The sequence below is a fragment of the Phoca vitulina genome, unplaced genomic scaffold (genome assembly GCF_004348235.1).
Source record: "Phoca vitulina isolate PV1807 unplaced genomic scaffold, GSC_HSeal_1.0 scaffold2, whole genome shotgun sequence".
NCBI lineage: Eukaryota > Metazoa > Chordata > Mammalia > Carnivora > Phocidae > Phoca > Phoca vitulina.
Genome location: NW_022589705.1, coordinates 43,875,970 through 43,892,448, shown reverse-complemented (window position 1 = coordinate 43,892,448; position 16,479 = coordinate 43,875,970). Strand labels below are relative to the sequence as shown.

General features: G+C 39.2%; 1 protein-coding gene across 1 annotated transcript in view; it reads right to left on the bottom strand.

Annotated features, from left to right (window-relative positions):
- Window positions 1-341: 341 nt before the first annotated feature.
- Window positions 342-16,479, bottom strand: part of PTGER3 (prostaglandin E receptor 3) — a 105,891-nt gene continuing 89,753 nt past the window's right edge. The window contains 4 exon segments of the mRNA XM_032426120.1: window positions 342-2,422; window positions 2,425-2,736; window positions 2,739-3,138; window positions 3,140-3,244. Of these exon segments, the coding sequence (XP_032282011.1) occupies window positions 2,199-2,422; window positions 2,425-2,736; window positions 2,739-3,138; window positions 3,140-3,244 (1,041 nt within the window). The 3' untranslated portion in view covers window positions 342-2,198.

The window sequence follows — 16,479 nt, the reverse complement described above, 5'->3', positions numbered from 1 at the left end:
ATGCAAATGAAGGACACTTTTAAAGACATAAAAGTTAATCATTGTTTATTATACTTATGCATCATATAAAACAATTGACTAGGTTTGATTTCAAGTACAATTTCGCTTTTATATTATTAAAAATAATAACAATTTAGTTCTATAATTTCATTCCTATCAAAATTGGCTAAGAGTTAACCCTTATTCAAGGTATTGGCTTTTAACTTTGACATGAAAGTTGACATTTTGGAGCCAAACTCAAATTCTATAATGAAAAGACTCTGCAGTCTGGATTACAGATATCTATTTTGAAATACTATATATATCCCTCCTCCTTTAAAAAGAATAGGGGAGGATCTGGATGCATTTTAGCAAAAGGCTTCTTTAAAACACTTTGTGATATAGAAATAAAAATAGAAATCAGACCTCAGAAGGGGATAAAAAGGTAACACATCAAATGTAAGAGTCAGTACCCAAGCATCACACTTGAGCTGGAGCACCAGATTAGCAGGGCAAAAGTCAAATCACTGTAGAATTTCTCAGTACACTTAAACTCAAGTATAATCTGTAAGTAAGCCTTACTAAAATTATGGTGATGATTTACAAAATTCACCCTAATGATCCTAACTGAAAGGAAATATTAGTATTTTGCCATACTTTAAAAACATTTTACATTTTCATTCCCTGAATTTAGTAATATCATCTAAAGAAATTTCAAGCATTTTCTAACATCTGGTTATTATTTAGTTGTTTATTTGGCATTTTTTTAACAATCACCTAACAGGGTCTTTCATTGGGGTCTTCCGTTCATATTTCTCACTCAGGGGTCACATGATCATTTTAATCCACTAGTAATTACATTGAGACAATCCTTGAGTTAACAGGTTAATGAAAATATAAATATAAATAATTCAGGGCTTCCAGAAAGGGGCTGGTTATTTGCCAGGAAGGATAAAATTGGTCACCTCTAGTTTTATCAACAAACGTGATAGATACTTACGAGAACATAGGGTTATTAATTAAATGTGTACTTCATTGACTGTACATATAATAATGGCAGTACTCATGCATGAAGCCTTCTCAAGTTCAGAAAACCTCCCCTCTTATTTGTAATGATTTTCTGTTTTGTGATGGTTCTCTTCTTATAGTATTTGAATCTGCCATTTGGCAGGAACTTTTTGTTTTCTTTTTGCCATTACATACTTAATGAAATAAATAACCTACTGATTTCATAACTTGACATTATTTAAACTCTTTTTCTTTTTTTACCTAAAACCCTTTTTTGGTTTAAAGTGGAATTTGGAAATCAACATTCTTATGTCATTACATAAATCTATGATTACTATGGATGACCCCATTCATATGAAATTTCAACTACCTCTCATCATCACTGTAATAATATAAAATCTATTTGAAGCCTCATATTCTCTCCTGATAAGTGTAATTTACATATACAACAACTCACTGGATACTGCCATTTGGAGATCCCGCAGAAGTCTCAAACTCAGTATGTTTCAGACTGAGCCTTTCCCACACCCATTCCTCCTCGTTTAATGTTACCAAGATCTCCTCATTCACTCAAGCCAGAAATCACAAGATACCTAGAATTTTCCTCCTCTTCTCTCATAAAAAATAGGTCAGGAGTCATGGTGAATCTATTCCTGAAATATTGTTGGAATCTGCCCCATCTTCTCCACCCCTACCGGCACTGCTTAATTCAGAACCACTTGCCAGAATTGCCAAAATAGCCTCCTTCATATTATATCTGCTTCTAATATTACCCCACAAGTCCTTTCTTTATGGTGCTACCAGCATTACATTTTTAAATTGAAATTTAAAAACTTGAAAAAAGAAATATATAAATAAAAAATAAAGTGAAAATTTAGTCATGTCATTCCTGTTTAAACTCCCAAATCATTCCCTCTTTCTCAGTATAAAACCCAGATGATTCTTCTTCTTCTTCTTCTTCTTCTTCTTCTTCTTCTTCTTCTTCTTCTTCTTTTGGCTGGATACAGTATACTTTATTGATATACTTTATTGATGGTACATGACAAGGTAGGGTTCCCCAGCCCCTTCCTTTCTTCAGAGGGTCTGGGATGGAAACTGGAGGTCGGGAGATTCTCAGTGTATTGGAGGATGAGTTGGGGCAAGAAATCTCCAGTAGCTGAGGGCTTCTCTCTTCCTCTTGCTCTCACTGGTGCTCATGGTCTAGGGGGCTCTTACTCCTTGGAGGTCATGTGGACTGTAACGTCCACCACCTGGTTGCTGTAGCCCTCTTCATAGTCATACCAGGAAATGAGCTTGACAAAGTGGTCATTGAGAGCAATGCCAGCCCCAGCATTGAAGGTGGAAGAGCAGGTGTCACTGTTAAAGTCACTGTTAGAGAAAATCTGGTCTTCAGTATAGCTCAGGATGCCCTTGAGGGGGCCCTCTGATGCCTGCTCACCACCTTCTTGATGTCATTGTATTTGACCACTTTCTCCAGGCGGCAGGTCAGATTCATGACAGACACATTGGGATTAGGATCATGGAAGGCCATGCCAGTGAGCTTCCCATGCTCAGAGATTACCTTGCCTACAGCCTTGGCAGTGCCAGTAGAAGCAGGGATGATGTTCTGGGCAGCCTCTGGGCCATCACACCACAGCTTCTCAGAGGAGCCATCCAAGGTCTTCTGGGTGGCAGTGATGGCATGACCTGTGGCCATGAGTCCCTCCACAATGCCAAAGTTGTCATGGATGACCTTGACTAGAGGGGCCAGCAGTTGATGGTGCAGGAGGCATTGCTGGATATCTTGAAGGAGTTGCCATACTTCTCATGATTCACACCCACTACAAATATGGGGGCATCAGCAGAAGGGGCAGAGGTGAGGACCCTCCTGGCCCCACTCTTCATGTGAGCCCCAGCCTTCTCTATGGTGGTGAAAGCCCCAATAGACTCTATAACATTCTCAGCACCAGAATCACCCCATTTGATTTTGGTTGGATCTTGCTCCTGGAAGATGGAGATGGGCTTTCTATTGATGACAAGTTTCCTGTTCTCACCCTTGATGGTGCCGTGGAATTTGGCGTGAGTGGAATCATATGGGAACATGTAGACCATGTAGTTAAGGTCAATGAAGGAGTCACTGATGGCGACAATATCCACTTTACCAGAGTTAAAAAGCAGTCCTGGTGACCAGATGCCCAATAAGGCCAAATCCGTTTCCTCCGACTTTTACCATCGGGTCTCTGGGATGCGGCTGACACTGCACCAGAAGATGTGGTGTCTGTCAAACGGGGAGAAGCAGAGAGCCTAAACCCAGATTCTTTAGTATGACTTACAAGACTGATAGAGCTCCTATGTACAAAATGTTTTCCATAATGGAATTATGTCCATGAAAGTCTTTTACTCGCAACCTCCCTTATGATATCATAACCTCCATAACCCAGCAACCAGAAGAGGTCATATGACTAGTTCTCAGCAAAAGCACAAGTGAACCGTGCTACTTGCTGGTTCAGACCTTAAAGAGAAAATGCTGGACATAGCACCCCAGCCTTGACACATAGTTTAGACCCTTAACATGAAAGCAATCTGGCCCCTGAGCCACTGTGTGAAAAAGAGCTCCTAGTGGATCTGTAACACCCACCCTGGACTGTTATTAGAGGGAGAAATAAATCTTTGTTGTGTTTTGCTGTGTTTGAATACAAAAATGTGTATTAGATTTTGAGGCATATTTGTTACCATAGTTTAACCCCACCCCCTGCAATATACCCCAGTATAAAATACCTTTTATAATTCAATCCCTAATTATATGTACAACTTCATCTTTACCGATTTCCAACCTCTCATATGTATCCTAAGTTTTACCCTTACCAAACTACTTAAAATTCCATAGATAAGTCATGCTCACTCTTGCTTTTATACCTTTGTTTTTGCAGAGTCATACCCTTTCTTACCTTATCTTTTAAGATTGCAGCAGATATTGCTCCTCTGGAAAGTGTGTCGTTCTCTCTGGTATGGACTGAAGTGTGTTCCCCCTCCCCTAAATTCATAAGTTACAGCCCTAATCCTCAGTACCTCAGAATGTGACTGTGTTTGGAGATAGGGAGTTTACGGAAATAGTTAGGGTTAAATGAGGTCTTTAGGGTAAACCCAATCGGACTGGTGTACTTACGAGAAGAGGAGATTTGGGCGCACAGAGAGACAACAGATACACTTACACCAAGAAAAGACCACATGAGGACACAGCAAGAAGGAGGCTGCTGGCAAGCCAAGGAGAGAGGCCACAGGAAAAAGCAAACTTGCCAACGTGTTAATCTTGGAAGTCTCACCTCCAGAACTGTGAAAAAGTAAATTTCTGTTGTTTAAATCAACCATTCCACGGTATTTTGTTATGACAGCCCTAGTAAATTAGCAAACACTCCTTGAAGCAGGATGTTTGTTCCTCTGAAAATCGGGAACATTCTGAGATACCCCCTTTGAGCACTTATCATAGCTATTTTTCAATCACTGGTTTACTTGTCTGTCTCCCTAACTCTTCTGTGAATCTTTGAGGAAAGCAACTTTGCCTCATTGATCTGCTTCATTAACCCCTGACGATATGTTAGAATATTTGTGGGAAGTGAATAATCATTCTTTAGAATGGATTAACTTTTTCTCTGCAACTTGCAGCTTACCAGTAAGTAAGTAAGTAAGTAAGTAAATAAGTAGTTATTGGGGTTTTCTCTTGCTGTATATCCTCCCAACATATCCGGCCAGGCTGCCAAACATGCAGCATTGATTTCGATACTGGATTTCCTTATTGGAGGCTCTGCCTGGCCATTTTTTTTATATTGTTGTGTGATTATCACTTTGCATATTTACTAAGGTCCAGAAGATGAAGATGAGTTTTAGAGCAAGAACAAGATCTTCTTTCAGTAAAGTTGGTGGCGTTGTTGTAGTAGACTGCTTTTGATATTTTATCCACATTGCAATAGCTTCTTTTTTCCAAGAGCTACCGCTTTATGCAGAGGTGGGCTTAACCCAGGCTGTGTACCACATTTGGTTGGACCAGAGTGGTCATCAGATCCAAGTCTGACAAATAAGATTGTATTTCATAAATTTTGAATTGAGAGTGAGATAAGGTATTTGGTCTTTTTTGAGTGGTTGAAACCAAGGAGATATAAATTCCAGAAGAGTTTATTGTGAGATAGTCATGTGCACTAAGAAACAGACATTTGGCAAAGAATGAGACATATCCCAAATACAGAAGTTGTGCAGAGAAAAATAAAGACTAAAACATGCTTACAAATATAGATGGAGAGATAGATCAGTAGAGAGAGAGATAGAGAGGGTTACGGGGAAAGCAGGTGTAATGCCAATTAATTTTGTTTCCTCATTTCAGTTCCTTGTGAGGTCCTGATAACGTTCCTTGCTCTTGGATTCCATGAGGTTTTATAACAAATTCCATTTTGGCTTAAGCTAGTTTAAGATTGATTTCTGTTACTTGCAACAAAAGGGAACCTTGCTTGAATCAATTGGATAGTATGATTAACATTTGTAATTTTTGATCACCCAATTCATTCTTCTGAATTCTGGTAATAACACTTCAATCATCCTATCTGGAGTAACTTCCCTTTCTTCAGGTCTCTAAGGTTCATTAGGGCCAACCCCAGGCCATAGTAATTAGTTCAAGAAGGGAAATGTGATCCAAACACCGGGCGAATATCTCCATCACCAATATTTGCTAGAACTATTAAGAAGCTGTGAGAAGTTGAAAAAAAAATTTTTTTTTTCTCCTGGAGTTGCCTAACTAGTAAAGATGGCAGCCGGGAGCTTTTACTGGTCATCTTGCCACCATGAAAAGACAACACTCCAGTGAATAAAACCAATGCAGAAGAAGGCAAAGCAAAAAATCCAGAAAAACCCAGATCGTCCATATGTCATCTGAGCACCAAGATCCCAGACCCTTCAGTTATTTCAGCAATAAATGTCCTTTTCTAAAACCAGTCTGAGGTGCTTTTTGTTGTTGTTATTTACAACCGACACATCCAGATAAGTCTGGCTATAATTTCTCTACATATCTTTGAGTTGGTCAAGTTTTATTGTGTATTCCAAGTCTTATTATATAGACCAAATGCCTAGCACTGTATCTGAAATACAGCAGATGCTCAAAAAAGTATCTGCTGGTACTGAATGAAGAAGACAAATGCTACCTAGTGTGTCATTTTTGGATATGTTTTTTACAGTCTTACCTCTTCATTTGAATATTCTGTCAAGTCAGTGCTCTATCATCAGCGGATTTTAGTCAGAGAGATTAAATAAAAAGGCTTATTATTTAAATCCTTGCTATTGCTTGCCATCACAGCCAACATTTGTTCTCCAAATGCCAAATCCTAAGTGGTTTTTCCTTCTCCTCACTACCACCATCTTCATGAGAACTCCCCATCTGAACCAGTCTAGTAGCCTCTTGATTCATCCCTGTGTCTCTAGGCTCTTTTTTAAAAATTATTTATTTATTTATTTGAGAGAGAGAGAGAGAGAGAGAGAGAGAGCACAAGCAGGGGAGAGGGGCAGGGGAGAGGGAGAAGCAGGCTCCCCGCTGAGCAGGGAGCCCGACATGGGGCTCCATCCCAGGACCCTGGGATCATGACCTGAGCTGAAGGCAGGCTTAACCGACTGAGCCACCCAGGCGAACCTAGACTCTTTTTTCTCCAATCCACTTAACACAATGTAATGAGAAACATCTATTTAGTCATGGTTTCTGGCTGTGGTTGTTATACAAATTACAGATAATATATATAAGGGAACTAACACTGTGCATGGCATATCGATTAATATTAAAATCTCTACCACTATGAAGATAGTACTAGAATAGTAACAAGTACTGATTTTTTAGTACTAACTATATACTTGGTGCTTTATCTAATTTATCCTTTACATTAACTCTTTGAGGTACTTTTGCAGGTGAAAACCCCCAAACTCAGAGAGCTTAAATGACACATAGTTAGCTATTGGCTGATACTATATTCAAACCCAGGAAGCCTGACTTCAAAGTCTTTGCTTAATTTCCCTGTTATTTCTTGTATCTCTCTATGACACAATTTTTATGTTTTCTGAGCTGAAAAACAAATCAAACATGGCCCCTTCTAACTTGGAGAGACTGATAACAATGAAACACAAAAGCTGATTTTTGAAAATGCATCCCGTCACCCTGCTGCAGATCCTTCATTTAATGTTGTCCTTACAGCTTTGCAATTTTGTGAAAAGCAGCACATGAGAGATTTTGCTCTTGGCATGGGATGTGGCCTTTACTACAAAATGCCTGATCTCTCATTCAGACTGCATCTCTGCCCACCAGGTGTGTGCCCGTGCATACGAAAACCAGAGAGAGTGACTCTAATAGATGAAATTGGGATGCTTTCCAAGGACTCAGAGTCATGGGACAACAGATCTTATACAACCTAATCTGACTTGATTTGGCATAAAAGTGTTGTTTTTTTAGAAAGCGTTGACGCTCTCATCTACCGATGAGACTGAGCAGGTCTAGGTCTGTATTGTTACCTTTTGCTTCATGTTAAATTAAAAAGAGACATCACAAAGCAGCAGTTCCTTCTTCACAGAAAGCTATCTTTATCTTTTAAAGTACTTGACTTATGGAAGTGCATGAAAAAAACCTGTAATGACCTTTTGAAGATCGCATGTCCTGTGTACGGGCTCGGGGCATTCGCGGAGATCTGGCCAGCACAGCCTGGGCACCTGGGTTTCTGCTTTCGTTTTCCTGTGTGAAGTTCCTACTTCCACTAGGACTGAGGCCCAGACCTGAGTCCCAGCGCCCTTGGCTGGGGTCCTGACTATTTTTGCTCCAGGAATCAGGTATGCGTGGTCACAGGTCTTATGTTTCAGGTCCTGCTACATTTTACTTTCATTCATTGATTTGCCCCTGTATGTCCTTGATTTTCATTCCAAGTGTAACGACATAAGAAGGGTTTCAGTGACCAGAAGTAGCATGATAAATTAGAAAAGGAATAAACTCCTGGGTCCCAGACCTGGGTTTGCTTCCTTGCCTCGGTAGTATGTTCTTGGTCAAGTCGGTTATCTGCCGTATGACTTAGTTTCCTCACTGGTAAAAATGGCGATAAGAATTGTGACTCTCAAGGCCATTGTTAGAATGGCACATGATATCATGTGTCGATATATCTAGCACCATGTTTAAGCTAAGGTAGATGCTTGACAAATTTATTTTCTCTCGCCTTCTGAAAGTAAAGGGGAACATCATATGTTTAGAAAAATAACTCAACTTGTGCATTAGACAATACACAAACAGAGTCTCTCACACGGCTGGAGACAGGATTGTTGAGTTTCAGGTTGCATTGCTGAGACTCATTAAAGCTGATGGGGTCGTGAATTGCTTACATCAATGTTGAGTCCAGGCAACTAAAAGAAGCAGCATGGTATCATTTAGAAACAGTTATACTCCATACACTTGTGTTTATTTATCTGTGTATACATGTTCTAAAAATTTATATTTATACATGCTATGGCTTGTTCTGTTTTGCTAGGATGGGTGATTGTGCTTGAGAATCCTAAGAAACAAAATGTTTTTAAAAATATTTCATAGTCATCAAAACATACTGTAAGTGCCAGAGGACACAACTGTGGATTTCATCGGGGCTCTGGACATAGTGAGTGTAATGGAATAGTAGGGTTTTCCTGTAATGCCTGAGACAGGGCCTGGGCCATGCTTTACTGCCTGGGGGGCCAGTAATGACTGTTAGGCAAAACCAACACTCCCTGCAAAATTGAACATGGAGCTTTATATGTTACCATTAATTTGAAAATAGCTGCATACTAATTTACACTCATTTTTGTGATATTTAAAGAAAGTGGAGGGACACGATCTAATCACCAAGAATGGAAACTGGTACAACTTCATATGCAATAGTTTAGCTAGTGTATCTGATTATTTTTTTTTACGTACTTCATTCCTGAATGGGATATTTTTTAATTATACAGAAACAGATAAGCATGTTTTACTGAAGCAGACCTTGTATGAACTGAGAAAGAAAAATGATCAGAGGCATTTAATCTGAATTGTGAGTGATTTCTCAAGTCAGTCTACATTCTTGGCTTAATTAAGATTATGAATTCTTGGTTCAAATGTCTGAAAATTAAGATGAATATTCTGATCTTGGTCAAATTGGGATCTATTGAATGGGATTTGTGAAATCTTTGTTATATTTACTGCATTTTCAGGATGGTATTGCAACTATAAGTATATTAAGATTCTAAAATTCAATTCCATTTTCTTATCAATCTGAAACATGTGCCTCAGAGTAAATTATCCAGTCTTGAGTAAACATGCCAGAAAAAGATCCTTGTACTTCTGTCATAAAGTGAAGACGTTTCCTGCAGAAACTTTTGTCCTCGGTCTCTGCGCCCCAAACATGGAGACAGGGAGATAATGAAGAGACAGCGTAGGTGAGGTGTAAGCTCACATTTGATATCAGTTCAAATGTTAGTACTAACATATTCTAGTACTAGGAGACATCTTCAGTGCAGGTACTCCCAACTCTCTGGCATTCTTTGCTATGATTTGGCTTCATCATTAAATGCTCTTAACCAGGCAAGAGTCAGGTGTCTCTGCTGCTCCTGACAACCCTACTCTTGCTGTGGATGGTTCTCCTTCCCAAAGTTTTCCTCTAGCTAGAGATCACAAAAGATAAGCAAGGATGTTTAGAGCATGTTTCTCAAAGGCTCTGCTAGTACTGAAATACTGTCTCAAAGTTAAATATTGGAATAGATTCAAATGTAGTTTGAATCTGCACCTTATCCGCAGAGCTCCTCCATTGTCTCTTCAGGTGTGGGGTATAGGGGTCAAGAGGACATTTTTTAGTGATGGGAGTGAGTTACACACACACACATACACACACACACACACACACACGCCTACAGATAAAGATACAAAATGTCTGTTTCTTACAAAACACTTGGAACAGTTTAAGTCCCTAGGGTTGAGACCTCTTCACTTAAAAAGTTTGGCATTTCATAATTTTCCATGTACAAAATGCAGTTCCACATTCTCCCTATGCCCCAAATTGCTTTCTGATGTTGAATGATATGAATAGTCAAGCAACATTAAATTAGCCACACATTTCTAAGTTGTCCAAAGGGATTGAGCACCTCCTTTTAAAGTGTTCCACAGCACCAGAAAGTACTTGAGACATTGATGAGAAGGGAGGAATATTCCAGACAAGGAATGGCAAGTTTAAAATTGGAGTCAAGAAATGTAAAGTAGTTGAGAAGAATACAGTTCAAGGGAAAGGAATGATGAAGTTAGACAAATGGTAAAGGTCATGATGGATTTTGTAAGCCTTGTGAAAGAGTTTGGAAAACAACGATATGCACCATTAACTGAAAAGAGAAAAATGTCAAGGACATTTGTACTAAGACTTAGCTTGAGTTGTGTGGTCATTGATGCATTCCAATCTGGGCTGCTCATTTGTTGATCAGGTAGTCATCTGTTGAAAGAAACTGGTGGGAAGTCTAGTGAAGATAGGGATACTCCAGAGCAGGTTCAATAGGACCTTCTGTACTATCAGGTAACCACTAGTCACATATGGCTGCTGAGAAATTGAAATAAGGCTCGTGCAATGAGGATGGTATTTGCCTTGAGGGAAGTGGGTAATGAAAGAAAAATAGGGATAAGTCTGTGGGGGATTAAATGCTGGGAAATATGGGCAGAACTCTAAAATTTATTCTGCAAATCCAGAGCAATATTAAGAACTCGGCCAACTTCAGTGACCTCAGGACACACCAAATCTAAAGAGTAAATGTGTCAAAGTGCAGAGGCATATTCCAGAACAATTTGGCAAGAGTTAAGGAGCAGGTCAGGATTGTAGGAGAGTCAGAAAAATTCTTCTGGACCTGATTCATTAAAGTAACATTGTTTTAGAAACACAAGGTGTGGTCTCCACTAGTTGATCTTTATTCTTCTAAAAAAAAAAAAAAAAAAAACTGAAATAAACACCCTGTAGCCAATGAAGGGATTATTAACCAAGAAGAAATCAAAACGAAAGACTCCTTAAGGGTCTTTCTTCTTGTGCATCTAGAACTGTTGGCTGTCCACTGGTAAATATTTCCCATCCCAAAACAGACACCATTTATAAATGAGTATTAGTTCAAAACTGTGAAGGATTACTTATAAATAAACACTGGTCTCTTTGCCTGCAGACCTCGCCTCTAAATTTATTCAGGCAACTGATGAAGAAGAACAGAGGCAACTTGTGGGACTAGTTTCTTCACCTCACTGAGTCCTAAGTTCCTCATAAGTAAACTCAGGGAGTGGGTTTGTCCATCTTCGGGGGGGGGGCGGGGCGCGGAGGAGCATGCTCCACGAGCAATCTGCTACTTTCAGACAAAATCAGACTAAAAATACATAAGAAAGTCAAACATACAAGAGATGGATATTAGAGTGGAATTCTGTTCCACAGAGAGAAACTGATATAAATTTCATAATTATGCCTAAACTTTTAGGCATAATACTTGATAATAAATTCTAGCACTTCATGCTGTTCTTTAAATTTATTCTTTTCTTTTATAAAGACACTATTAATCAATTTAATTTCAACATGCCCAAAACAACTAAATGTTAACCATCCATTATATGCTTAATTGTTTTCACCTTTGCCTTAATTGTATTCTCACCCTGACCTTTTCTTTCCCAGTTTATGCATATTTATATTTTCATTTTCCACTCATTTTTTTAAATAATAAGAGGAAATCGCAATAAAATAGTCAAATAATTTTGCAACACCACTGCTCAAGACAAATTCAAAGATACTGCATAACCTATAGGAAGAGATAATAAGAAATTTGTTTTGTTAGCTGATTCAAATCTCCAAATTCGGCACAGGAAAGGTCATGTGAAAATGTCAGTACATAATCTGCAAAAGCACAGATGTAGAAAAGACAAATGTATCAAAGCCAAGAGTAATCTCTTCTGTTCCCTCTGTTTCACTATTTTTACCTTTTAGTTTAGATTCCTAGGACGTTTCTATGTGATAGGGAATCACATCAGTGTACCTCAAGCAAGGAAATGTAAAGAAGAGGTGTAGATTGATTGGAAAGCCCTGGTAAAGAAAAGGGACAGAATACTGATATTTACTGAGCGCGACCTAGGTGCTTAAAGATGCACTGAATTATCTCACTTCCTCTTCACAACAACACCTTCGCTCCATCACACCTTCACTCATTTCTTTGGCACCTGCAATGTACCAGGCTCTGTGCTTGGTAAAGACAAGGATGGACAAGATCAAGCCAGTCTCTGCCCTTGTTCAAGTACAGAAAAGAAAGAAGTAAACAAAGAAGGGAAAACAATTATAAATTAGGGTAGGCACTATGAAGGAAACAAATGAGCTAAGGTAGCAAATAATAAGAGAAAACAACCAGAGATAGGAAGCTTAAGAAAGACTGCTTTGAGAAAGTATTTAAGCCATTAACCAAAAGAAGAAACAGAGCAAAAATGCAGGAAATAGGGAAAAAAGTGGGATAGCATGTGCAAAAGTCCTCGGGTGAGTAATATCCCTATGTCTACCGAGTAATGAATGGGCTGGAAAAAGAAGAGGAAAAATCATTAAGAGGCTATCAGTGGTGGTCTAGCTGAGAGATGAGTTTTGCATGAATTAGGAGTATTCGAGATGAAGAGTAGTGAACAGTATAGAGATATATTTGGGAGGTAGAGATATATTTTGTGGTAGTACTAGCCACATGTACTTATTAATATGCCCCACATTAACAGATGAGAAATAGCCTTAAAAATTAGGAAAGTAACTAAGGATCTTACAGGAAATAACTTCAGGATGGGGATATGAACCCTGCCTTCCTTAAAGACCTTTACATGCATCGCACTTCCTAGCTTTATTAATTCAAGGTCAATGTAGGTTTTACAGAATCTTAAAAGTAGAAGCTTTTACCAGTCTAATGATTTTGAATTAGAATGTGCTTTAATAGGGGAGCCTGGGTGGCTCAGTTGGTCAAGCATGGGACTCTTGGTTTCTGCTCGGGTCATGATCTCAGGATGGTGAGATCAAGCCCCATGCTGGGCTGGAGTCTGCTCAAGATTCTCCCTTTCCCTCCCTCTCTGTCTCCCCTGCCCCAACTCATGCTCTCTCTTTCTCTAAAACAGATAAATAAATAAAAATTTAAAAAAAGAATATGCTGGACATAACTAATAACCTGGACAGTGTACAGATCAGTTCACAGATCCATAGCTTCATTTCACCTGAAAAGGGCACCAAATTCTACAAGCACTCCAGATACATCTGTTCTACACAAAATACTAAAACACTCTTGCATTTCTTCCAGAGATGTGCTGTGTTAACACCATGCGTATGAAAAATTTTCCACTTACTAAAGCAACAACGTCTAGCAATTGTGAACCATATGCTGTTAAATCTAAACTGGGTAATTTCCATGACCAACCTGTTTTTTTCAGCTTTGCTAAAAATATGCCTGTATCTCCTCATATTTAAAATGGTGCCAGTTGCTGAAAATCTCCCACCGTGCAAGTAAGTCAACACATGAAAAAGGCTTAAAATAAGCAGGGCTTGGAATCAAACAATGAGCTGAAAGGGACCTTGCTTTCTAAACTCAGTACTTCTGCGGTTAATTTCTTCATTTTTATTCTATCTTTTCTGTTGAGATGCTGGGGTACATATTAGTGCTGTTCACTAGTACTCCCACTTCTCCTTTTTCTCGGCACATAGTAGGATTATCTTCCTCACTCTCTTCGACTGGCACAGCGTGCTGCTTGCTCTAGAAGTATGTGGGTGCTGCTCTATGCTCTGCCGCTCTCCCTTCCACCACTGCGGGGTCCAGCGATGTTGGAAGCCTCGGTTAGCCTGAGTCTCTGATGAGGATGACCTGCAACCGAGTCTCCACACCCAACTCTCAACAGGCAAGCTAAGTGAAGGCAAAAGAACTTTTGTTGTTTTAAGAAACTAAGATTTGGGGTTTTATTGTTGTTGAGGCTGCCACTACTGTATAACGTTGTTTTCTTGCCTTGTAAAGTTTCCTTCACATTCTTTAGGTGAAGGGAAATACAAATTTCCAAATTAGGGAAGTATGACAGACAGTATAGTTGGCAGAAGGTCAGGAGGTCTGCATTCGAATGGACCTGTTTTTCATCATTCTCTGCACTTTGCTTGCTCTCTGATCCATCTTTTTCTCAGCTGTAAAAAAGAGACAATAGCATAAGTGTGCTCTACAATTTGCCAAGTGCCAAGCAGGACGCCAAACCATAGATGATGTTCAATGACAATAGGCATTTTTGAGAAGGGTAATAACAAATAGACTAAAAATCTAGAAGAATATATCCATGTAGGAAGGACTGAATCTGAAGAATCTGCAGAAATGGGGGGATAAAACCTGTCATTTATCCCCTCACTTCTCCTTGTCTCCCTGCAGACTCCCCCCTAGTCACGAGCACACCTGTCTCTTTCTGTGTGCCTGATGCTCTCTGCCCTCCTCCCACTCCACTGTCACAAACTGCTCTCATTAAATCATTCATTAAAATAGCTGTGTTTTTGTAAGAATTAACTTGCATTAGAAGACTAAAGCTCCAACGTGGTATTTTGAGCCTTTGGGTGGAGAAGGGCAAGGGGATACCTTTCACCTGAACCCAGGATGACAGAGAGGATGCCTCTAGCTTGTTAGGTCTGCTAAGCCAGACAGGTCTCCTGGTTAGTCTTTAGAGAGGACTTTGATGAAGCTCTCTGGAGTGTGTGGGGTTGGGGGGGGGGGGTCGGTACCATGATAGTTCAGCAGGGTGTTCCCTGGGCTCAGGACCGGCCATGCTAGAGTGGGGTGTCTGCATGACTCTTAAAAATGTATAGGCACTTTCTGTACTGTCTTCATATCAAGCCTTACAGCGATCTTGCAAAAGGGCGTTAAGATCTTTGGTGCAGATGATGAACTGTAGCTTTAAGCTTTTAAGTCATTTACCAAGTTCACATAGATGGGAGGTGGAAGAGCATGTATCCCAAACCAGCACTTCTGATTTCCAGGCTACCACCCTCTTTCCCTTCACCAGCGCAGGACCTTCTACCTCTGGGGAAGGAAATTCAATACTGTATCTTGACTTTAACAGCATATGCTATCACAGAATGAAGATGAAATTATGTTTTCTACATTTATAAAATATAAAATATAAAAAGAACTATAAAATATTATAAATAAAATTGTAAATAAAATTATAAAATAAAATTATAAAATTATAAATAAAATTATAAAATATAAAAAGAGAAGGAAAAAAGAACAAGGGTTTAAAAAAAACTAGAAATATATCATTGAAAATGAAATTGAGGTGAGGTATCCTGCACAGCCATGTGTTTTGGTAAAAAAAAGTCCCACAGCTTCAGAGCATTTTCACCTTCTCCTACATGAAGAGAGAAGGAAATGGGGAAGAGTGCTACATTTTTAAATCCCATCATTTCTCTAAGGAACTATGATTGCTTTCTTGTAGCTAACATAATTTCTAACATTTTGTCTATTTGCAGACCATCTTAAACACTGGAAACATCTTGAAGGTTACAGTGAAAACACAAGATCTGTAGCCAAGCAAACCTGGGTTTGAATAGGAATTCAAGCATCTAAGTTATAGACCTTGGGAAAGTGAGTTAATCAAGCCCTACTCTAGAGATGGGCCTCAAGTTTCTCACCTCTAAAATAAGAAGTTTACAGTAATAATCTTGTGGGATGGTGGTGAGTGTTATATGGGATAGTGAATAAAACACTTATATATTATAAATTTTAAAAATGTTACTTCTCCTTTCCCTTTGCATTATATAGATTCACATCATTCTCTAACTCCTATTCCCAAGTAACACACAATCAAGTGGATTTCAATAATTTAATAAATATTTGAAGAAAGAAAGAAAGAAGTAAAGAGGAAGGAAGGAAGGAAGACAGGCAGAGGGAAGAGGGGAGGAAGGAAGAGGAAGAAAAATCTTTATTAAGAACAGTTCTAAAATGTGGTGGAGACATTCTCCTTCTCTGAACAATCTGATATTGTTCTATCAGCAGAGATTGGAAGCACTTGCAGTTATCCTGACCTTGTCCTCTTTCCCCAGAAGTGACATAGAGATATAAAAACTTCTTGTAACACTTCTGATAATATCATGAGAAATTGGGGCACCTGGGTGGCTCAGTCAGTTAGGCATCTGCCTTTGGCTCAGGTCATGATCTCAGGGTCCTGGGATCAAGCCCCATGTAGGGCTCACTGCTCAGCGGGGAGCCTGCTTCTCCCTCTCCCTCTGCCCCTCCCCCAACTCGTGCTCATGCTCTCTCTCTCCCTCTCTCAAATAAATAAAATCTTTAAAAAAATATCATGAGAAATTGGTCATTGGTTCACGAAGCAGAACCTCCTGCTTGAAAGACTTATAATTCTGTTTGATTTTATCATGCATTCATCACTGGAATTGTTACAGAAATATATTTTAGGGCCACTGATCTCCTTTCTACACACAATTATACATTTATTTT